Below are 25507 nucleotides of genomic sequence, written 5' to 3'. Positions count from 1 at the left end.
ACACAATTCATATCATATAAAGTCTCTAGACAATTAGCTATTGTAATTTAGTTACAACGGGGTACAATATTTTCTAGCTTTCCATAAGAAACTACAGGAATGCACTTTATTATAGAAGCATTTTACAACGTAATAGAAGTCGTTTAGCTTCTTATAATACTGCTGTTTATTTTTGTCAAGCTTATTTCTACCAGTACATAAACAAATGTGTCTGAAAGATACATACAGGGCCTCGGACGAAAAATGCTGTAAACTAAATATTTTTTTTAAATACGTATGGATATTTTAAAGTATTTCTAAGGCCAGAGACGAAATGTTTTACTTGGACCACATAGTCAGAACAGAAAAACACAATCTGCTCTAGTGTCCCTTATAACAGCTTATTTATTGCAGTGGTACAGAAAGAACCCGTAAAACAAAAAGTTAGAAATAAAAATAAATTTGAAACACAAGCAATTTTTGGCATTTTTCACTCTCCGCTGCGCGCGCTCGACTTCGGCGTCATCACGCAGCGCCAAAACTTGGCGCCAAAGGCGAGTGTTTCTGTGCGCCTGCAAGAACGACCACAAAAGTTCATGATAATATTTAATATGGTGAGTTAATTTGTTAAGATTTTCATCGTCCAGATAACGATAATTGTAATCATATTGTACCTCTCCTGTGTGCTTAGCGGTGTGTCAGAACTATTCAAATCCGTTGTTGTAACTGTTGGCGTAGAACACAACAAGCTAAAGGCGAGTTACATATAAAGTTCCCTCAATATTTACAAACTCTCAAGCACTCTCTCCATATTGCTCACAGATAAACAAGATATTTAGCTACGGTTTTGCACTGCGCCCTGAATGTCAGCTAAACCTAGCCGTGCATGTTGGAAATCTATGTGGCGCTATATCAGCTAACTTAGGTTAAGTAAGTAAACGCACTTTCCAGCTTAGGCGCTAGCCAGCTGCACAGATATGATATCGGAGAGCAAGCCATTTGGAAAGCATAGGTTAATTTATTTTGCATCTAAGTTTCATGCGCATCTGTGATGTGACTGATATTGTCCATTGTTTGGGGCCTGCTGTCGAATTAGAAAGCTGGTCAAGCTCTCCGAATATAGCTAGTGTTACTTAGCAATAAGGAAAGCACTTGTCATCTATCGTGTTTGGTAGCTTTATTTTTTTTCCAAATCCGCAGCTCGAGTTTGAGTCAGCGTCGCCTGCAACATCTGTGTTTCACTGAATGTACTGATTACTTTGCACAAAAGTATCCTCTTTCATTCTTTGGCAGGACATCCGCAGGTTCTTTGCGCCCACAAAGGTCACCAAAGCCACAACAGGCAGCAGCGGCACTGACGAGGAGCTGAAAAATAAAAAGAAAGCGTCTTCCAAGGTCTAGCTCAGTCTTTACACGCTTAAGTAGCAGCTAATGCTAGTGGTCTCTATGTGTACATGGAGTGCATGACAGTCTGCCTTCTTATGTACACTCTCTCTTTCACTTTCTCACTGTGTCTCTCTCTCTCTCTGTCGCTCTCTCCCCCCCAGGTCATAAGCCCTAAAAATGATGAGAAGCGACCAGCAAAACGGAAGAAGAGAGTAATTGCTGATTCAGGTGCAGCAGATATATTGATTTTATTAACTTGTTCATAGGACTGTAGAGTTTAACCCCCGTTTATTGTGCGCATGACAAAAGAACTTTTGAACAATTTCGAATTGTTTGTTAAAGGGCCCTTATTCTACATTGTTGCGTTTGGTTTTTCCTCTGCTGTCCACTTATAACATGTGGGTTTATGTAGCAGTCATGATTAATTTTTTATGTGGCCATTTTCCAACCTCTCTTCATACTTTAGAATTAAACATACTATTTTGTTACTGTTCCATTATGATGTGACTGATCTCTGTTCTGATTGGCTGCCCTGTATTGTGCATTATTCAAAACGCAGTCCTGGCTGAAACACTCCTTATAAAATCAGTGTGAATGAGCAGAGCTAAACTGCTGTAGGCTGAAGGGGTGAATATATGTTAAGATGGTTTTCATCATGCAGGAACAATGAATTCAAAATAAGCTGTTATCACAACATAGTTTCCATAAACAAGGTGTATGGACTGGAGAGTGAATGGTACTTTCAGTTTTAGCAAACTTCATCAAACTGTCTGAAAAATACATAAATAAATAAAATATTTTTTGTGTCATGGGCACTTTAAAAGACAACTGCACTGTGTTCCAGTCACATTATGACCTGGCAGCTTTGGAAGTGTTGATGAATGCAGAAGATTTTTTGCAACTCTTCCATGATGTGGTTAATGACATCATGTGCTCGCTGTTCCTCTTTCAGACTCTGATGAGGAAGAGGAGAAAAAAGAAAAGAAAGGAAAGAAAATCCCAAGAGAGAAGACCGCTACATCTGGAAAGAAGGACCCCATCACTTATGTTTCTGATTCAGGTGAGTGAACCTTCGGAGAGTACAGCTTTCATCACAAATAGAAGTACACAAAGGATGTTATCTGATCACCCGATATTGATTGATGATATGAGCTGATATAATGGTTGCGAAGATTTGTAAGTGCAGCTTTTTAATTAGGTCTGAAATTTTGGCACAAAAACTAACGTACAACGTGAATTCATAAGGACCGAATTTTGAATAGAAATTTAACTGTGGCCCCACAGTTTTTGTCCGAACTTGACCTGACCCATAAAAGTTTTGAGTCTGAAACCGACCCTAGCCTAAGAGGACTCTGTCTGAAACTGACCCAGGCCCTTTGTCACCTGAAGTGCCAAAAACCAGATAGTTCTAATACTTGGGCTGGTTGAATTACTGTGTAGCGATGGTATCAGCACTCATTAGATCACAGATGAAATCATGGGCCAGATAGAACACTAATATTTAGAAGCTTATAAAATGCAAATTTTTTAGCCTTTTTTTAAACTTGAAATAACCTCATGCCAGTCCTTGTAGAGATTTCCAAGCTAGCATTATTGCTCACTTCCTCACCATTAGCACAGCATGTTACATGCATCCAAGCCTTTACCCTGAGATTTATGTTATAATATTAAAAGAGAACTTGTGAGAAATAAAAGCTTATTAGCAGAATTTTCTCACTCCTTCATTCTTCCCCCAGATTCGGATGAAGCATTTATGTCATTGAAGAAGTGCTCCAGACCTAAAGAGAATGGGAGTGGCCATAGTAAGAAACAGTCTGACTCGAAGGAGGTGAAAACGGCTCCTCTTAAATCACCAGTAAAGCCGTCTGCAGCTGGGACCAAAGCAGAGGTGAAGAATGTGCGTAGTCCAACCCCACCGAAACCAGCTGCATCCCAACCCAAGCACACTGCCACCTCAGCCGCCGACTTTTTTGGCAGCTCCACCATCCATAGATCGGGGAAGAAGTTGGTGGCCAGTGCCAGCACCAAGAGGAAAGCAGTGAGTAGACGGAGAGAGCCTGTGTTGGGGATAGTGATGCATCATTATTTTTTATGGCTGATTCCAACTTCTTAAAGCCAATTTAGCTGATGCCGTTTTTTTTCGTACGTGTTTGTAGTGCTGTCTGTTCAGCATATAAATAACAGTGTTTGGTCTTTAACAGCTAAACCTGAGGAATGAGTTCCCTATTTAAATAACATTAAACAATTAAAGTGCTAAACTGAAATAAAAGGGGCAACAGAATATTCAGTACAGTGAGGCATGCATAATTATTCTAAGACATTTTGTATAGCAGCAGTATTCAAATACAGTGAGTACACTTACTTGCCTCACATTATTTACCTAATAAAATTGCAACACTGATCTGTCCAAATAAAAATAATAAATTGGAGTTTTATGCAAACAATCTGCCCATTCCATTTATGCATACTTAGTTATCAACATTGATAATTAATTGAGCTGATATTGTTTGGCATTCTTTAAAAAACAAAAAATGTCTTGACTCAGGTCACAGATCATAAAATCTTTGAAAGATTATATAAAATATTCTATTAGTAATAACAGCACATTTTCAAACTAGGGAGTGTTCACAAACACAATATCAATATGTGGCAAAAAAGGCATATTAAAGGGTGTGTCAATCAGGCTCTTTTTCATACTGTAGGGCACTAGTAGAAGAATTTAAAATGTTCATTAGCACCATGCAAACAGCCAATAAATTATTACCGTTTCTTTAGGATGATTTATTTTAATTCAATTTAGCAGTTTAATCTGATCAGGTAATATTGAAGCTTCGGTGTGTATGCATATGTGTGTAAGTTGTGAACCATTGGACTAGTTAAATTTTTTCCAACATTTTCCAGTATTTCTTTTTTACTTTTTAATATTTTCTCAGTAATGGGTGGAATAAGTTGAAATTTCCAGTGAGTTAAAATGTTAATTATTGGATAATAGTAGATTCAGACTGATGGATGTTGTCTCCTTCAGCCTACAGAAGACCCTGAGGAATCATGCAGTGATGAAGCCATTACAAAACAATTACAAATGGACGAGGACATGGAGGTGAGTCAGATGCAATCACAGTCTATGTCTGACGGATACCATATAGGGATTGCGTGCAGTGTGAATGTATACTGGAAACATGTCTGTATGTTAGTTGGAGAAACAGATCCATGAAGATGAGGAGTTTGCGAGAACATTGGCCATGTTGGAAGAGGCCCCTTTGGCTAAAAAGGTTAGTAATTGTGATGGTTCCTTATTGCTGTTCCTGACAAAATGTTTCGGCAGCTGACCTGACCCTCATTTCTAGTTCTGTCTTGACACTTTTTAGAAAGCAAGTGTAGTCTGCAGCCTGGCAGTGTATTTGTAACCTGTGCTGAAAGACTTGTACACTTCTTTTAAATGCAAATCATTGTTTTATCACTACAGTGCCCAGCATGCTTCACACAAATACATCGCGCAACCACTGGAAGTCAACGTTTATTCATATATCACTTTTTACAACAGGCATACCAAATGCGACAGTGGCAAGGAAAAACTCTCTAAGAGCAAGATGAAGAAACCTAGAGGGGAACCAATCCTTCTCTGGTCAAAACAGTAACACGAGTAATATGAACAGAGAATAAGGTTTTACCATTAGTATAGAATAATAAAATACAGAAAAGGGGAAAAGCAGGGGAAGCGATGCCTATGATTAAAGCCTCAGTCTGTGCAGCAGCAGTATCAGGAGAGTAGGTTCACGCAGGTGAGATTTGCACAGCGTTGTACAGTAGGAAGCTCCATGGTGGTCAAACTGGTCCATAAGGCAGGTGAGCAAGATCAAGGCAGATGAAGCAACAGCATCAGACCGCACAGGATGGGCGGTTGTTCAGCTAGGCAAAGAAACACACAGACAGTTTGTTCTGTTAGGAGTGAATGATTGCAGTGTTAAGAATGCAACAGTGTCACCGAGGCTTATAAATATAGACATAATATCAGACTTTCTAGCAGTAATGTTAACCATCGTGCTTCCTTCTGCATTATTCAGCAAGCATAATTAAAAAAAAACAAATCAAAACAAAAAAAAAAGGTTCTATTGTTACAAGCTTGACATTGTGACAATAAAAGAACCTTTTTTGGTGCAATATAGAACCCTTTTCAAAAAGGTTTTATATTGAACCATATAGATACACATTCTCCATCAATCTGAAAAACCTTTTCATGATGCAGAGAACCCCTTAAAGCATGCATGTGGTTCTTCGAGTGTTCATGGTTATGTATAGAACCATTGTATTTACTAAAGAACCCTTGGAGAACCATCTTTTTTGAGTGTGGCATTTTAGGACTCTGGTAGACACGATCTAGACAACAGATGTAGCGATAGCTACAGTTTCCATTTTGTGTCCTTTTTTAAAGGAATGGTTCCCTCGAAAATGTCCTCTTTACCCAAAATGTAGTCAGTCAGTCAAGATACGTTTGGTGTCTGAAGGTTGCTTTTTTAGTTTTGTGCTGGCTATAAGGCTAATGCAGCTAAACATCTTTTTAGGTCTCTGTTACCTTAGTTAGTCATGTATATTAACATTTTTTGGCAAACTATTTCTTCAAGATGTTTTGGATTTCAGTGTAATGTACTTAATTTCTCAGGCTCGTGTGGATACAGTGTCGCCCTCAAAAAACAGCTCACAAGGAAATGCTGCAGGCCCCAAGGCTGCCTCCAAGGGCCCCTCGCCAAAAAAGAGCCCCTTGAAGACCAGCTCTAAGCTGGCTCTGATGAAGAGGAGAGCTGACGAAGCGGGGGAGCAGAAGAACGAGAGGGATGAGAAAAAAAGCAAGATGGTCATCTCACCAAAGAAAGAGTCAGTTACGCCTACCACCTCAGAGATGGCAGCCACACCAAAAACAGGAAGCATTTCTAAAGGAACGTCCAAATCAAGACGCTTTTCTACTCCTAAGAGCGGCGGCGGCAGCAATAAGACCTCTCCAACAAAACCAGAGGTAATGCATTCAGCAGGTACAAGATGAATATGACCTGAGGATACAGAATCTCACAAAGCAGTTTTTTAAATGTTGACTAGGCTTTTTTTTCCCCATTTTGTTTTTTAGACAAATGTAATTTTCTTTTATTTTTCATTATTTTTATATTATTTTTTGCATATTCTAAATCGATTCATTTATTTAATTTTTATCATTTTGCTTTCTTTTGAGAGTTTATTTGTTTTGTTAATACATTTATTTATTAATTTATATTTTCATTTGTTGAACTTTCATTTTTGGTAAAGCACATTGTAAATTAGTTTTTAAAAAGTTCTATTACATTTTTTGTAGTGATTGAATGTATATTTATCGCATTGTTGTTGTTGTTGTTGTTGTAGAAAGGCTTCATTGCACAAAATATCTTTGCAAGTAAGAATATCTGAGATTTTCATGTGTTTCTCGTTAATCTTGCAGATTAGTCCTGAAGGCTCAGAGAAGAAGCGAGTGAATTCAGCAGCATTCCGAAACTACTTGAACAGAGAGGGTCCTCGTGCCCTGGGTTCTAAAGAGATACCACAAGTAACACAAACGCACACATTCATTATTTCTTTGATGTATTCAGACACTTTTGTTTTGATATTTAATGTGCTTCCAATGCCTGTATCTACAATTTACACACATAATGCCTTTTGACTTTGTACTTACAAATATAAACAAAAAAAAGCATGTTCATAAGTGTAAACAAAAATATATTCAAAAAATGAAATCGATGGGGAAAGATTAGGGGGAAAGACGCTGTTAAAAATATGCATGTAAATGTAAAGGTTAAAGATAAAAATAAATCTTTCGTACTGCAAAAATGAAAATGTTTTGGTGTCATTACAAAAGACCTTGGTTGGGAAGATTCTCCGCAAGCATAGTGAAGGTGAAGGAGGATCCAAAAGTTCTCAGAGATAACATTATTAAACACCTCGAATGGAAAAATCAACAGAGCCTTACCAAAGACCTTAAACTTCCTTGTCAGTACAATTGGTTCAATAATATGCAAGTGGACAGTTAATGGAATCGCAACTTATTGTTCCCAGGCAGATGCGCCACACAAGATTTCTCTACATGATCCCAGAATAATGATAAGGAAAGTAAGAAAGAATAAAGAGAATAATTCAGGGGGGCCTCATGACCTGGGGTTTCTTTTTAAACGGTGATAGAGCATTGCACTACATCAAAGGAAACACAAATGGAGTGATGTAGCAGGACTATTAGAGGAGAATTTAGTCAGCCAAAAAACGTGGATGATTTTTTTGTTTGTTTGTTTTTTTGTTTTGTTTTAAAGACAGTGACTCCAAACATACAGCCAAAATAACTCAAGACATCTTTCATAAAAAGGAAAATGCTTGTATGGCCTACTCAGTCTCCTGACTTAAATCTCATTTAAAATGTATTTTAATGTCCAACAGAGGCACTTTCATAACCTTGGTGAATTGAAGACAGGAGGAATGGGACAAAATTGAACTACAATGCTGCAAAAAAAGCAAATTGCTTCTTAAAATTGACTTTATCTATATTTACTGAGTACAAAGTCAAAAGCTGTTATGTGTTTTAATTTGAAGTGCACGTATGCACTGGAAGTATATTAAATTATAAAAGCAAAAGTGTCTGAATACTTGTTTTTCTCCCTGTTTAAATATGCAGTAATGTTTATGGAAAAGTGATTTTGTTATATGTATCTGTATCTTTTAGGGAGCCGAGAACTGTTTGGAAGGCTGTGTGTTTGTGCTGACGGGAGTTTTGGAGTCCATGGAGCGAGAAGATGCGAAGTCATTAATAGAGCGCTATGGTGGGAAAGTCACTGGAAACGTCAGTCGCAAAACCACATACCTGGTGTTGGGCCGAGACTGTGGAGCCTCCAAGACTGAGAAGGTCTCACTTTTATACTTCTCAACTCAGTCTTTCTCTGTTTTATTTTGTTCTTTAAATTATTTATAATTATTATTGTTGTTGTGTGTTGTTGCTGTTTTATTATTATTATTATTATTATTATGTTTCTTTCCATCCCCTTTCCATCCATTTCTTTCTGCTTGTTGTTAGTCTGGTGGGTTTTAACACTCAACCTGGTCAAGAACTGCCTAAATTGACAAAGGGCATTGTACATTGGAAAGGGCGATTTGACTAACATGCAAAGTGATCAACCACAGTCCACTCTTTTTGGGTGAAGTGTAGTGGCAGGCTTTTTCAAAGCATGTAAATAATTGCAATGAACAGTTTGATTGTTTTGATTTTGTTTGGTGCTTAGCAATTAAAAGTACAAGCCTTAAGTGGCCAAACTGGCTGATTAACCATTAGATTGATTATAATTTTTTATTATTATTATTTATTTTACTGCATCTGAAACCTTATAGAAATATATACGGTACTCTGTTAATCCAGATAGATGTAATTCAATTCTTACAATTTTTAATTGCTTATGTATTGGTATTGGAATTGATAGTTACATACATGAAAGGTATTGGGTATTGGCATCAGCAGTGTATATACATGGGCAAGGGGATAGCCAGTCAGAATGTACAAATTGGTAATCTTAGCTTAAAAATAAATAAGCTATTACGACATCTCTCTCTCTCTCTCTCTCTCTCTCTCTCTCTCTCTCTCTCTCTCTCTCTCTCTCTCTCTCTGTGTTTACAATTGTTTAGCAATGCATTGCATTAATCTCTGTTCTGTGGTGTGTGCATGTGTGTATTTCTCAGGCTCAAAGTTTTGGCACTAAGATCATAAGTGAGGATGAACTGCTGGAACTGATCCGAACCAAACCTGGCAAGAAGTCTAAATATGAGGTTGCGTCAGAGGCTGAGGTTAGAACACAAACACACACTGTGTAAGCTTCCCATTGGCTCTTTGTTGAGACAAGGTGAGGATAAATACAGGTGGCAGTGAAGGAGGCCAAACCTAAGAAGTTCTGAACTGAGATGAAAAGCACATTATGCTGTGGTGACCAGTCAAATGAAATGTCATGCACATAATCTAGCTACACCCTGAAATCAATGACAATTTAGCACTTAGATGCACATTGAGGGAGAGATAATTACTGTGGTTTAAAATACATCCATAGTTCTCTCAACTATTGGCACCCCTGATAAAAAGTATGTAAATGAGTAAAAGAGTTATATGAAATTCACTTTTTGGTGAATTAGCTTAATCTCAAACTAAAAATTAGAAAATACAAACTGTTAATCGAAGTAAAATTTTTCTCAACTAATAATTATTTTTCACAAAACCACCTGTGCAAGGATTATTGGCAGACTTGCATCTAATAGTTTGTAAAGTTGGAAAAGTATCTTGTAAAGTTGGAGAATACAGAGCAGGGAATTTGAGATTCTTCTTTAGCTCAGATCACAGGTTTTCTATTCAGCATAGATCAGTGGACTGAGATAACCATCGCAGAAGCTTGATTTTGTGTTCAGTAAACGTTTTATGTTTATAACATGCTTGCATTTTAGCGACAAAGCAGCCAGCAGTTGGTAAGGGAAGCAGTTTGCATTGCTGTTATGAAAATGAAGAGTGCTTGTCGCTCTTAAACACATTTTATGTGAGAATGCCTAAGAATCATTCCTGCATCATTCCAGAACAATTTTCCCAAAGCATGTGTCCTGTGTAAATTCCAGAGTAAACCTACTAAATCCAAGACTCCCCAAAAACCAAGAATGACCAACAGAAGCCCTGGCAAGAGCAGTCCTTCTCCAGGAAAGGTTTGGCCTGCTTCTGCCTCCACATCTGGAACTTCTGGAGCTTCCCGTCGATACTCTGTGTCTGAAGTGAAGAAAAGTCTGGAGTTTGGTAATGCCACACCTGCTACGTCACAACCTGCTGCAGAGGACGATGGAACAAGCTTGCTGTGGGTAGACAAGTACCGTCCCCGAAGTCTAAAGAATCTGATTGGGCAACAGGGAGAGCAGAGCTGTGCCAACAAGCTGCTGAGATGGCTGCAGAACTGGCACAAACGTCAAAGTGGGAACACAAAATCAGCAGGTCAGTATACTTTCAATATTAACATTTTTCCAAAATATAAATGTGTGTGTGTGTGTGTGTGTGTGTGTGTGTGTGTGTACACCGCGTTCCAAATTATTATGCAAATTATATTTTTCTGTCGATGCATTTTCCTAAATGGTCGATGCAAATGACAGTCAGTATAATTTTAAAGTTATCAAATGTTGGAGTATAAATCGAATTTTATTGAACAAACCTCCCAGTGACAACAGTATTTTTTTCAAAATTAAAAAAACTCAAAATGCACTGTTCCAAATTATTATGCACAATAGTTTCAAAACATTTTATAGGTTGTAAAGAACTGCAAATTTGTTGAATTTGCAGCATTAAGAGGTTACATTTACTAAAATCAAAAGCCGTTTCAATCAAAAACATCTCAACAGGCCAAGTTACATGTTAACGTAGGACCCCTTCTTTGATGTCAACTTCACAATTCTTGCATGCATTGAACTTGTGAGTTTTTGGAGAGTTCCTGCTTGAATTTCTTTGCAGGATGTCAGAATAGCCTCCCAGAGCTGCTGTTTTGATGTGAACTGCCTCCCACCCTCATAGATCTTTTGCTTGAGGATACTCCAAAGGTTCTCAATAGGGTTGAGGTCAGGGGAGGATGGTGGCCACACCATGAGTTTCTCTCCTTTTATGCCCATAGCAGCCAATGGCACAGAGGTATTCTTTGCAGCATGAGATGGTGCATTGTCATGCATGAAGATGATTTTGCTACGGAAGGCATGGTTCTTCTTTTTGTACCATGGAAGAAAGTGGTCAGTCAGAAACTCTGTATACTTTGCCGAGGTCATTTTCACACTTTCAAGGGACCCTAAAGGGGCCTTCCAGCTCTCTCCCCATGATTCCGGCCCAAAACATGACTCCGCCACCTCCTTGCTGACGTCGCAGCCTTGTTGGGATATGGTGGCCATCCACCAACCATCCACTACTCCATCCATCTGGACCATCCATGGTTGCACAGCACTCATCAGTAAACAAGACTGTTTGATAATTAGTCTCCATGAATGTCTGGGCCCACTGCAACCGTTTCTGCTTGTGAGCACTGGTTAGGGGTGGCCGAATAGTAGGTTTATGCACAACTGCAAGCCTCTGGAGGATCCTATACCTTGAGGCTCGCGGGACTCCAGAGGCACCAGCAGCTTCAAATACCTGTTTGCTGCTTTGTAATGGCATTTTAGCAGCTGCTCTCTTAATCCGATGAATTTGTCTGGCAGAAACCTTCCTCATTATGCCTTTATCTGCATGAACCCGTCTGTGCTTTGAATCAGCCACAAATCTCTTCATAGTACGATGATCACGCTTAAATTTTCGTGAAATATCTAATGTTTTCATACTTTGTCCAAGACATTGCACTATTTGATGCTTTTCAGCAGCAGAGAGATCCTTTTTCTTTCCCATATTGCTTGAAACCCGTGGCCTGCTTAATAATGTGAAACATCCTTCTTAAGTAGTTTTCCTTTAATTGGGCTCAGCTGGCAAACTAATTATCACGGGTGTCTGAGATTGATTCCATGAGTTTAATTGAAAAACAAAAAATTAAATCCTTGACACTTAAATCCAATTTGCATAATAATTTGGAACACGGGGTGTGTGTGTGTGTGTGTGTGTGTGTGTTTTTTTTTTGTACATATATATGTATATGTATGTATGTATGTGTATATGTATATATATATAAATAATATATAATATATATAATAATTATTATTATTATTATTATTATTATTATTATTATTTGTCTCCTGTTATTGGTTTCTCTACAGCTGCAAGATTTGGTAAGTTTGGGGGTAAGGATGATGGTTCTGGCTTTAAGGCTGCTCTGTTGTCTGGACCTCCTGGTGTTGGGAAGACCACTACTGCTGCCCTTGTGTGTGAGGTTAGTTGCAAATATACAGAGAATGTCTCAAAACTGTATTTATCTTCATAAACTGTCGTTTGTCAGAATCAAACTCAAACACAATTTGTCAGTTCGTTACTTGATTACTTGATTCACATGCATGTATTGTTGCACCTGCCTGCTTCAGCCACAAATCCTGTCCAAATGTGCCCAGAAAATCTAGTGTGATTCTTGCCCACAACCCACTCAAAACCTAGTGCCATTTTTGCCCTCTTTCACTTGCTTCAACCACATGCAGTGCCCACCCACACCCACCTGTTTGGGCTGTCTGTGGTCCTTCTGAGTTTGCCGTAATCTGTTTCACTGGTGTAGGACATCGTTCATGCTGCGACAGGGCAGAACAGCCCTTAGACCAATGATCAGTGTTGCAAATTGGAAGTAAATATTTTGTATATTTTAGTCTAAATGAAACTGTGTAAACTTGGCACCACGCAATGAGCTTTGTATCACGTGACGACATTGTTGACAGATAAGCGTGCAGCACTTCAGCCAAGCAAAGAAATAAAAAAAACAAAACAGCAGTGCAGCTTAGCCTCGCTGCTTTTTTATCTGTGTCAGCATTATGTTATTACTTGATTACTTTAGATGTCAGTTGAAATGAGCTTAAAGCGACAGTAGATGCTGAGGTATGCTGTGACACGTTAAAAAGCCAAAACTATTTTCTTGGGAAAAATCAGATAGATTTTGTGCAAAAGTTTTTTGCTGGATAGTGTATAGCGTCATGTGTTTTGCAGCTTGTGATAATTACTAGTATGTTTTTTCTTTAGCACACTTTCAACTTATTTGTTGCTTGCTCGTCCCCTTCTAAAAGCAGTCAGTGATTGTCCAAGCATGCTCCTCCCAGCCATAATGCCCCCTGCATGGGCCTGCGACCTGCTGGCTGACCACAGTACCTCAAAATGAACTCAGCCCACATATTATTTCACAGATCATGTGGGACATGTAGGTGAGCCAGAATGAAAATGATTTGTATGTGTGTGTGTCACTGTAGGAGCTTGGTTACAGTTACGTGGAGATGAATGCCAGCTGCACCCGCAGCAAGAATAGTCTGAAGGAAGTGATTGCAGAGTCCCTCAATAACACAAGCATTAAGAACTTCTACACAGGTACTTAACCTCATTAACTCTCAATTGAAAAACAGTTAGTAAGCAGATTTAGATAGATGAAATTACATTAACCATTCTCTAAACCAGTGTTTTAATGTACAAGGTGGGGTGGGGTTGGGGCAGGGGTCTGTGGCCCACCTGTATGAAAATTTTGGGATCGATACTGATGTTAAAGAGAATAAAACTTCCCCTAAGCAGTAATATCGACTGATTTTAGTTGATAGTTTAATTGAACACTGCTTTACTGATAGGATTCAGTTCTCAATTGTCACCCCCAATTGTGTTCTCTTAGATAGTCACAAGTCTTAAATAATTTAAATAGGGTTAAAACAAATGTTCAGTAATGTTTAAAAAACTTGATAATTAGTATATTCAAAAACAGAAAGGCCATTCAAATATCTAACATGATTACCACTTTTATGAACCCACAAACTTCCATGGAGAACCAAACATTTATCACGTCAAAAGTAGTACGCATTTGGCAGGTCTTCACACTCATTGGATGCTGGCTTGCTGGCTAGCATGTCCAGTTGCATTTATTACCCAGAATAAATGACACTGTGCAGAGCTTTAGGAAAATTATTCAGACTGTGCTGGGTGATATAAGTTTAGCATAAGTACAAGGACAGCTAAAACTTTTAGTACAACAGCAACACAACAGTAATAATAGTGAAAGCAACAGTAAGAATAAAAAAGTTTTGTTTTTATGTTACTATTCAATATTTAAAGTAAAACGAATAGTTTTAAAGTAAAAAGAATATTTGAATATTTGAGATTAAGTATTTAATAGAATATTCAAAAATGCAAATATTTTTTTTGCCGCTCTAAATATTGTTGCACTGGCAGTATAGCTACCCTTAATTTTTTTGCGGTTTAGGTTTCTGTTCATTATCTCTTATTTTTCTTTTGACTTCTTTATTTAAAAACTATATGTTATTTGTTGTTTTAATTCGTCACAGACAGTGACATTGTTTTTTGAGTTATTTCACATCAATGCCAATTTATTGAGTCTACTTGCATTGATAAAATGAGTGTACCATTTAAAAAAAAAAAATTCAGATACTTTTGTTGATTAATAAACAGTATCACCAGAATGGTAAATGAGCCAGAGTTAGGACAAAAGGCTAATTTTCAACTATTGTCCCTGACCAAATGTTAAGATACCATAAAATAACTTGCGTTGCAAGTACAATATTAACGCTTAGAATAAGCATGTGATAACCCATCATACACAATAACAAAATGCACATCTAGCAAAATACATAAACAAACCTTCATAAAATAAAAAGCACCTACAAGCATTACAATCAGAATTACACACACATGACAGGGCATACGTGTGACGATTGTTTGTGAATGGATTTATAACATTATGGTATGGTAGTCTCATGCTAAAAGTTAAGGTTGGATGCATTTTTATGATTTTTTCATATTTTTGTGTATTGTTCAGCTTTTATATTTAAACATCAGGGGCTTCACATGTTGAAAAACCCAGCAATGGTGTGTCCAAAAAAAGTCGATATATTGGCATGGTATATTTTCCCTGATACAGATACACCGTAGGTCATCAGCATTGGATATTATCGGCCAGCGGATATATTGGGTGGACGTTAGAAATATGGCTACAAAAACAGAATTAAGCCGCAGCATGGTCTTAGATGGCAATAACACATTTTTGGGTTTTTGGTCAGGTACATCTCAGACAGTCAGTGATAAACATGTTCTTATAATGGATGAGGTGGATGGCATGGCAGGAAACGAGGACAGAGGAGGAATACAGGTTCGTCCTTTTATTTTTTTCACACATTTACATAGACTCACGCACATAATAACACTGCTGGTGTAAAAGGTAGAACACTTTATACTGTTAACAGTTTCATTTCAATCATCCCACATCTACAAATGCTCAAATTGCTAACAACCTTCAGAAAGTTGATAGGGTTAGTATCTAAAGTAAGTTAGGTTTTAGTTTGAGATTAAGGTTACAGTGAGTGAAGTTTAGAATTAAGGACAAGCTATGTTTAATTACACAGATAATTCAGTAAATGCATGGTGAGCGTCTACATTTTATGGGTAAAAGTTTGTGTTCCTTCTCTTTTACTCGGCTTGCTTTTTGATCTTTGCTCTCTGCCTTTGTGATTCCTGTAGGAGATGATTGGTCTGATAAAGCAATCGAAGATCCCCATCATCTGCATGTGTAACGACCGCAACCATCCAAAGATCCGCTCGCTTGCTAACTATTGCTTTGACCTGCGCTTTCAGCGCCCCCGCGTGGAACAGATAAAGGTAATGAGCTTCTCTGATCTTCTTTTGTCAGAGGAAACATTTGGAAAACCCTTCTGTGGCATTCTAGGACAGTTTTCGTGATTAATCTGTCGAAGTCGCTGTGTTGCCCAGTCCTGGTCTTGGAGATCTACCACCCTGCTGAGTGTATCTCTAGCTTTAATCCATCACACCTGATCTGGGTAATGAGGGCCTTCAGGGACATCTGAATAATAAAGCCAAGTGTGTTGGATCTGAAGTCTTGAGGGTAGTAGATCTCCAGGACCAGGATTGGGCACCCCTTCTTTAAAGGAATATTTCAGTGTTTTTAATCCTAACCACTGTCTGCCACATCTGTATCATATGTTTGATTAACTCAATCATTTTACCGTGTACATGGTTAAAGAACAGAAAACCTGTTTTAATGAACCAGTTGTCTTCTACTTTAGCTGTTTTTTTGAGTCAGCAGGTTTGCTGTTCTTTTGAAAATACTGTGATGTTTCTCCAAGAATGGCAAGCTTGTCAGTAGATAATGTAGACATTAAGCATGCAGTAACAGTGATTTTCAAGTATTTTTAGTAGTTTTTTTTATTTTTTATTTTTTTCTAGCTTTCATTGTTGCTTTCATTTTGTTCACATACTCCCCTCTCTCTAATCAATCAGGGTGCCATGATGTCCATTGCTTTTAAAGAAGGTTTAAAGATCCCGCCTCCAGCACTCAATGAAATCATATTGGCATCAAATCAGGATGTTCGACAGGTATTTTAAACAGCATACAACAACCATGTTTGTATTGTCAAACTCATCATTAGTGTTTTTAAAGCTAAATCACATCAATGCCAATTTGTTGACTCCACTTACACCTATAAAATGAGTCTACCATTAAAAAATTTAGTCTTTTAGAATTTGCTTTTAGCTTAAAGGCATCTGCCAAAATGCAATAATCTAGACAGGGTCCTTCCAGATCCTTAAAAAGTTATAAAACATCTTAAATTTAGTTTTGGGGCTGATTTCTTTCAGCACGGTCATCCAAAAGCCGTTACTTTTCAGATCGGAACTGAAGGTTTAAAAAGCTATTTGAATTCAGCTGTGGTTAAACAGCACATGTGAAGCAACATGGTGATGGTGCAGATAAACATCAAATTCAAGCTGATTTCATAGATTTAATCATATAGATTTCATGGATTAAACCTTTTATCATTTCGTGGAATTGTCACATTTGGAAGCAGCTAAATAACACTTCACATGTGCCTCATGGGTGCCAGGATGAAATTGCTGCTCCATTTAAGGTGTAACCGAAAATTGGAGTAAGAAGCTGACAAGTAAGAAGCAAATCTCAGTGGTGAGGTGTGCAGTGATGCTACCACTACCAATGAACTAGCATACTGTTTACCTTTCAGAATTGGTTGTTTAATACCAAAAATGTAGCTATGAGGTATATTAAATAAAGCTGTGACTGGGCTAGTAATGTTAGTTAGCTGAGCAGCCAGACGATTAGTGTTTACTTCTCTGTATCTCTGTAAGACTTCAGGTTAACTGCCTCTTCACTATAAATGTAAGATTTGTGTGATCCAATATGGATTTTTCTGGTGCTTAATGTTGTAAATAAAGTAATAATGAGGCAAACAAATATGCCAGTAGCTGAAAAGGCAGTAAGCTAACTAGATAACTTACTGAAATCTGCCAGAGGCTAAGGGGGGAAAAATGTCAGTAAGTTATCAAAGTTAAATCTGCCAGTAGCTGAACAAATTTACCATTTGTAAGCTGTACATGGGCTTCGAGTCACCTAAAACTTTAGACCTATGTAAAGGAACTGGCAGGCTCTCAAGCCACCAGCTGGGAAAAAGCCTGTAAATAAAAGAGCAGGTAATGTTGGCATGTTCAGATCATTACTTGACTTCTTGCTCATTTTATCATTATATAGTTGTTTAGCATCCCTCTAGTGTGGGTTAAGATCCATTCCTGTTTCATTTGTTTCAAAATGAAGCATGACAAGCCTGAAAAACCGCAATAAAACAAGTCTTTGTAAGCTTTCATAGTATAAATGAGTATTTGCAGCATGTAAACAAAGAACAAATCCTGTCAATGTGGTATTTGTTTGTACTGATAGGTAGTGTACACTCTGCTTTGTAGGTGATGGCAGTACATCTTGTGTGGCTGTCATACACATTTTAAACTAGAAGAAGAATGTGTTTATCCAGCTTCCGATTTGAGGGCTAGTTTGGCTGTACATACTAGAGGTGATTTGTCTACTGTGAATATGTCGGGTCTGGACATGTTCTATTTCTACCACCATGCAGTTTTATTTTCGTTAATGAGAAGGCAGTTATGTTAGATAATGTGCACTGAATATGTCTCTTATTCCAATTGAAAAAACTCGAGGTTTAGTTTGTAGATGTCTTACTGCAGTACTGGTATTATTTTTTTCTTTTTGGAGGTATTAAATTCTTAAAAGTCATTAAATTTGTACTTTTGACTTTTAGCAAGTCACAATTTAATCATATTACAGAGGTAGGCGAATGTCTTGGGAGTCGTGCCCAGTGACTCTTGCCCAGTTACACAGTGTGCATGCCTTGGTGGAGGACCAGCCTGGTTGGCTGCAGTGTTTTCCGCTATGCTAAACACAGAGTCTGTTGAGAACAGATCAGAGACACGTCTGTCTAAAATTGACTGTGGGAAATGCAAAGATCACGTCCACAGAATCTTCAGAAACCCCATAAAAGATTGCTTGCTTTTTTTTCTAATTGAAGCTTTAATGGTGGCTTTTTTATGGCATTTCTAATGTGTTTTCCCCCTAGGTTCTTCATAATTTGTGTATGTGGTCAGCCACAGACAAAGTCATGACCTACGACCAGGCAAAAGCAGATGCTAATAAAGCCAAGAAAGACATGAAAATGGTACACACTTATGCTCATTTACTATTGAATTTGTGTATTATGGAACACACAACCACACTTTCATACATGTGCATGGTTTGGCAACTCAGAATGGATAATACATGTGACTGTTATTATTGAATCTAATAAGTGTGTATTTGTACAGGGTCCGTTTGACGTGTGCAGGAAAGTGTTTGCTTCAGGAGAAGAAACTGCCCACATGACTTTGATCGACAAGTTAGATCTTTTCTTCCATGACTACTCACTAGCACCACTCTTTGTCCAAGAGAACTATATACATGTACGGCCAGCTGCGGCAGGGTAGGTCACGCACAAAAACACATGCGCATGTCAGGATGTGGGATCGTACATAAGTTCCATAGGTATTATATTAACACAATCGCCTTTATCATATAAATCATTAACAGTGAACTGGATTTTGTTATAACACCTTTAAAGGGCAGCAGTAATGTTTGTTTATTTGAGCTGGAGCTCTTGCTTGTGGAGCTAAATTTGTTCAAAAACAAAAAACTTTGGTAACATTTTTATAATAGCAGGCCCCTTTAAGGGTGCCATAGAATGCATTTATTCAGCGTTTCAGATTGTTCTGATGTCTACATAGAAGGTACATGACTGGTTGGGCTGAAAAATTCCCCAAATGTGGTTTTACATGCCTATGTACAGCCGTATGATTTGGCACTACAGTGAAGTGAGCTGTTTTTCCTTTTTTTTGGTGGGCTCATGAATAATCTGATGAGCTCTGCTCTGATTTGCTGGTGTACAGTGAGGCTCCATGATGGCTCACACAGAAGCAGCATGTCAAAATAGACAGACAGAAAAACAACATGAAACTGTAAATAAATAATGTAAGCTCTCATACTGTTTAGTTAGCTATGCTAGTTACTTGGAGCTTGCTAATAGCTAATGTTACCTATACTAGCTACAAAATAAATAGAGGTTTCAATTTAACTATTTAAACTTTCAATTTAACTTGACCTGGTTTCAACCTAAAAACACTGATAAAATCATGCAGCAGGGCTGCTTCTTACAGGTTGCAGTTGGGGTTGTAACGCTAGCAAAGTTGGAACTGCCCCTCTCTTCAGTGTCACATGCTGAGCGAAACCTGCTCGATGTTGTCCAAGGTTTCAGAAACCGTCCGGAGTAAAAAGTGCAGAGCAAACTTTCAACTTTGAATTGAAGATATCAAAGATCCTGTTAAAGATGTGGGTGCTGAAGTTGGCTTCTTATTTGCCAGCTTGTTTTGCAAATATTCTGTTCCACCATAAATGATGCTTCTCATGCCTGTACAAGCTGTAGCTCTGAAGGTGGAATGGAACATTAGATTAAGAAGCTGGCAAATAGGAAGTCAACTTCAGCCTTGTTTAAAGATGAACATCAGCCATGCCTGTTGACCTTGGTTGGGCCTTCTGAAAGGAAGTTGTAGGTTCCCTGGAAAGGGTATAAAAAGTACCTACATCCCCTTCACAGCCTGCAACGATACATTTCTGCACATAGGCCGCCATTGTCTTGGTGTTGCTCTGTTGCGGTATGTAAATTTTGGGGATGTAAATATAGTCAAGACTATTATGTAACAGCTTAGGGCCCCTAGTTTACCGTCCTCTTTTGCAAATGCAGGATTTGTATTTGATGGAGGAGAGAACAGTGTTTGAGGTTCATGATTAGTCGGTTGTATGTACCGAGCCCTTCTTATCAAACTATGCCAATGTAAATACACATTTGTACATTCTCTAGAGCTGGACAATGGGTATAGAAACAAGGAGGTATACCTAATAAAATGCTCAGTGAGTGTATTATATTAATGATTAGGTTGTTGTTTGTTAGGCCCTGTAATTATACAAGTGTTGCCTTTTAAATGTATCTGATTTTCCTTTGTTTTCTTGAACAATTGTTTCATTGTGGTGGTGGTGTTTAGGGGAAATCTGAAGAATCATTTGGTATTACTGAGTAAAACAGCAGACAGCATAAGTGATGGAGACTTGGTGGACAGACAGATCCGCTCTCGACAGTCATGGTCTTTACTGCCTACACAGGTAACACGCGCGCGCGCACACACACACACACACACACACACACATTGCGTTATGTATTATACAGGTCAAAGACACAAACATAAGTATTTATACTTTGTTCACTTGTGTGAATTGTATGTCTTGCGTGTGTGTATTTAATTTAGGCGATCTATGCCAGTGTGCTGCCAGGTGAGTTGATGCGGGGTTACATGAGTCAGTTTCCTACATTTCCCAGCTGGCTAGGGAAGTTCTCATCCACAGGCAAACACAGCCGCATCGTACAAGAGCTTGCATCACACATGAGTCTGAAGTAAGTATATGTACACACACACACACACACACACACACACACGCACAATATGAACATTGAATAAAACTCATAGTAGTTGTAGATTTATTATTAGTAGTATTTTTATATGTGGTACTACAGGTTCTATTTATCTTTTCTCCAACTTACTAAATATCAGAAAAACTAAGTATATTGATGCATATCATGTATTGTGAAAATGTCTTGAAGTGTCGTGATAATTTTTTTTGTGTTAGCACCTAACGCTACCTTCAAGGTACAAACGTTGTCCCTGGGGTGGTGCTGGTGCCTTTAGTTAGGGAAGAGAGTTGTAATATATTCTCTAGCAGTTATATTTTTTAAGTTGCATTAACTCCATACAAGGTCTTTTGACTCCAGGTTTTCAATTTGTTGTACTTTATGAGGGTTCATTTATGATGTTTTTTACCATGAGGAACTAAAATCTACCAGCTAATAAATGCAAAGGAGAGCAATATGAAGAAAAATAATTTGCATTACACCTAGCATTAAGAGAGAAATTGTGGTCTCAGATTAGAGCTCTAAAAGTAATAGAAATGGAATCTTGACAGCACTACTATGACTATGGCCAAGATTCTGTTCTGTATGGTTCTCGTTAAACGAGTATACAGCCCTGTACACAGCCATATATTGCTCTTTCTGTAGGACGTTGAGTAGTAAGGAGGCAGTGAATCTGGACTACTTACCCTACCTCCGCTCTGCACTGTTGGTGCCTCTGCAGTCACATGGTTCAGAGGGGGCCAATCAGAGTGTGAAGCTTATGGACAACTATGACATCATCAAAGAGGACTTTGACAGTATAATGGAGATCAGTAGCTGGGGTGGACAGCCTGACCCTTACTCCAAACTTGACTCTAAGGTATGTGGCTATATGTGCATTTTGCCTATACTGAATGTTCATTTCATAAAGCATGATTTCACAGTTAGCTTACCGTTAGCTCTTAGCTTATAAGGCCTAAGTCTATGTGGCCACCCGGGCATATCTTGTTATTTGTAACTGCAAAGTATTTATCCTATGTTTTATATCTTCTGATTCAGCACAAACATCACTGTCAGTAAGTGTTTTAGTTTATGCTCTCACCGGTGATATGTACTGCTATCCAGTTTACATCACATTTCTGTCGTTTCTCAAATGTTTCTGGCCTTGTGTTCACTCCCGTTGAAAAACATTTTTGTTTTTGTTTTGTTTTGTTTTGGGGTTTTTTTTGTTTTAGCATTTGTATTGGAGAAAGTCTTTTAGTAGTGTGCTGGTATGTACTAACACTAAAAAGGCAGACATGTTTTGAAATGCAGTGTGGGAGGAGCTCTAAAGGTAAAACCCTGTTTGATTGGATCTGCTAGATTGGATTTTTTAATCCTCTGATTGGCTGCTATGTGATCAGGTGAAAAATTTGTAGAACAAAAGGGCTGCTGTGTTATCGTGCACACACTGTAATTTTAAAGGGTGGTCAATACATACGACTCTGCTGGTATAGTGTAGATCATACCTGGGATTTCACAGAGATATAAGACACAGGAGGAAAAAAGAGCCCTGAATACTGACTGAGAGGACGTTTTGAGACAAGTATGATAACTTTAATGCATCTCACCGCTAGGGACCGCATGTTTTGACATTTAAATTGTCCAGTTTGGTTGGCCGGCACAAGATATGGAATCTGTCGGCAATTCACAATACTATCAGTCAACTCAAGCCTGTCATATAGCATTTTCCATTTAAAAAAAGCTCTATTTATGTAGCTTGTTCATATCTCATTTGGTTACTTAAGTTTAAATAATAAACTTTAGAAACTGGTTTCAAATGAAGTCAATCAAGATTAAAACAAAAACAGTTGCACAGTTGGGATTTATGGTGGGGTTTTTTTTTATCATTTTAAATTACTGTATTGATTTAATGTTAAAGAACAAAGTAGTACTCATATTTGCTTACTTAAAATTGAGCATTGGACATTCCTGCATTTATTTAGTTGGTTGGTTTGTTTAACTGAGACACATACCATCGGTATGCAGAACCAAAACATTTCTGCCAACCTGCTAAATCCTCTTTTCAGTGCACTATCCATAATGAGGAGTTCTTGTCAAATCTACATTACAAGTAATATGATTAATCTGTCCCACATTTCCTGTCCTTTTCTCTGCAGGTGAAAGCAGCTTTCACACGTGCTTATAACAAGGAATCCCACTTGACCCCATACTCGCTGCAGACAGTAAAGAAAGTTCGCAGAGGAGCCACAGATGCTGACCTGGGATTAGACCCAGAGAATGACCTCCAAGGTCAAGAAGATGAAGAGGAGGAGGAAGGTGTTACTGCTGATGCCATGATCAAGGTGAACACTGCAGTAGAGCTTTGCGGGTTTACCAATCACAATCCATATATCTATTCACTGGCCACCTTTTTAGGAACAGCACTCTAATACTGGGCAACCCCCTTTGGTCTCATAGCAGCCAGAAATTTTTGTGGTAAAGATTCAGCAAGGTGCTGGAATCATTCCTTAGAGATTATGTGTCATGTTGCCCTCATTTAATCACCTAATTGCCAGATTTGACAGCTGTACATTCATGCTGCGAATCTCCTGTTCTTACACATCCCAGTGTCCTATTGCAGTGGTTCCCAACTTGGTCCTCAAGGCCCCCCCAGACAGTCCTTACTTTTCCTGTGTGCTGCAAGTTGGGTCGGAGCAAAAATATGGACCGTCTGGAGTGCATTGAGGACTGGGTTGGCAGTCACTGCTCTATTGGATTCAGATCTGGTGACTGGAGACGTCACTGAAGTTGTGACATTAAAATAATGTTCTATTGTTTAGCTCAACATGTGCCAAGAAAACAATTCCCACACCGTTACACCACCACCAGCTTGAGCATCTGAATACTGTTGCTGATCATGTGCATCACAATGGCCATATTTTCCCCTTTTAATGGCTACTTGTAGCATGCTAATACATGATATTACTTAAGTGGTGGATCTCAACACAGCCTTGACATAAACACATTAGTGACATGTTCAAGCAAACATGTACCATGATTATTTGCTGTTTCTTTGTCTTCTGACTCTACAGCAAAAGAAAGCTAAAGCTATGAAAGAGGCCAAACAGGAGAGAGCGGGGGATCCTGGAAAGGGCAAGGGCAAAGGAAAGGGCAAGAAGTGAAATGGAGACTAAACTGAGAACAGACAGACGGACTGAAGGCGTTTCCTACGAGTGCCCACTCATTGAGCAACCTTGCTGACTGAAAGCTGGAACGGTAAATCAAGATAACAGTCAAAAAATAAGACTTGGCCTCCTTCAGTCTGCCCAAAGGTCAGTATTACCAAGGAATAAGGGCTGAGAGGGGTAGGCATTCGCAGCATTTTGTAACGGAAAACAAGAGGGTGCTCAATTCCTCTTCTTACACAGAGCTCTTGCACTGGATAACGCTCAGGAACAAGGACAGCAGAAACGACTGAGACCACAAACACATGCTCGTATTTACCAAATGAAAGTTATTTTGTATCTCTAAGCAAAAGAAAATTTCTCCCTTTTTAGTTTTTTCACCTGAACACCTTGGAAACGTTATAAGGTTACATATGCACTTTCCACAACTCGCATACTTGTGTGTTTCCTTAAGTCAGTACATACACAAATGCAATCTAACTCTGAACCGCTTCTCGATTAAGCTGTAAATATGTGCAGTTGAAGTTGGTCTTATTTGCTACTTGGTACATTTGTAGTCTGTGGAGGAAAAAAAATTGCTTTGGCTTTTGAATTAAGGCACTATTGAATACACTGACAGTGCGACTTAGTGGCCTGTAGCACATACTGTACATGACTTGTGATTTTCACCAAGCAATTAAAGAGTGTAATCTAATCTAGTGATTTTGTGTGTTCTGTGCTTAATTGAACTGAGAATGCATTTCACCTCTACCCATGTGAAGAAGGATTGACTTGACCTTAAGCTTGGCATCAGATTCAGGGATTCTGTCCTAAGTATTCTCATGACGTTTAGGACAGTCGCAACCCCTAGGACCAGATGGGAACTTGGCTTAATGATTTCTGGGATCTAAAAAAAAAAAAAATAATAATAAAAAATATGTGTCTAGTTTTAAGTTCAGACTATAAAGTATAGGACTTAAGAGGCTGAACAGAAAGCCATAATTAGGAACCGACAGAGGAATCAGCCAATCAATGTTTTGATTTACAAGAAGTGGGACCAATTTTGTGAAAGGGAAAAACATCACTCTAGGCCTTCAGGAAGGTAGATACATAACTGACTACAAATATAAGTGGTAATCTAACCACATTTGGAAGTTTTTGGCTGGAAAACAGCAGCTGCTCTAAGCCAGGCATTTTAATAGTCATTATAAAACTGCAACATACAAGGTAAGCTACATGTTAATATGCTGTGTTTTATCTGAAGCTTGTAACGATGGAGAAACACACTAGAATCCTTTTCGCATGCTGACAGAAATAAACATTGTAGAGGTGGATTTTTTGACATTTATAGTCCAAAATGAAGTTCTAGTTCTAGTCGTGATTCACCGCTGACAAAGAACCAGTGATTCCAGGCACTATATCTCATAATTGTCATGTGAATTGTGGGTGTGATTGTAGAAAAAATTTAGGGCTAAGAGCAGTCCTAG

At 38.4% G+C, this 25507-nt stretch overlaps 1 protein-coding gene across 1 annotated transcript; it reads left to right on the top strand.

Moving 5' to 3' along the window:
* The first annotated feature begins 505 nt into the window (after positions 1 to 505).
* On the top strand, positions 506 to 24743 carry rfc1 (replication factor C (activator 1) 1). Its single transcript, XM_036583076.1, has 24 exons — positions 506 to 593; positions 1273 to 1374; positions 1527 to 1593; positions 2318 to 2425; positions 3102 to 3403; positions 4391 to 4465; positions 4560 to 4637; positions 6026 to 6376; positions 6830 to 6934; positions 8096 to 8275; positions 9100 to 9204; positions 10015 to 10378; positions 12163 to 12275; positions 13288 to 13402; positions 15094 to 15182; positions 15551 to 15688; positions 16328 to 16423; positions 18463 to 18561; positions 18707 to 18861; positions 20474 to 20591; positions 20735 to 20880; positions 21541 to 21754; positions 23034 to 23219; positions 23949 to 24743. The coding sequence occupies exons 1-24, from the start codon at positions 576 to 578 to the stop codon at positions 24036 to 24038; spliced, it is 3414 nt and encodes a 1137-aa protein (XP_036438969.1). The 5' UTR covers positions 506 to 575; the 3' UTR covers positions 24039 to 24743.
* The last annotated feature ends 764 nt before the right edge of the window (positions 24744 to 25507 follow it).

Source organism: Colossoma macropomum, unplaced genomic scaffold (assembly GCF_904425465.1).
Source record: "Colossoma macropomum unplaced genomic scaffold, Colossoma_macropomum, whole genome shotgun sequence".
NCBI lineage: Eukaryota > Metazoa > Chordata > Actinopteri > Characiformes > Serrasalmidae > Colossoma > Colossoma macropomum.
The sequence above is the reverse complement of the archived record's forward strand: the minus strand, read 5'-3'. Positions and strand labels throughout refer to the sequence as shown.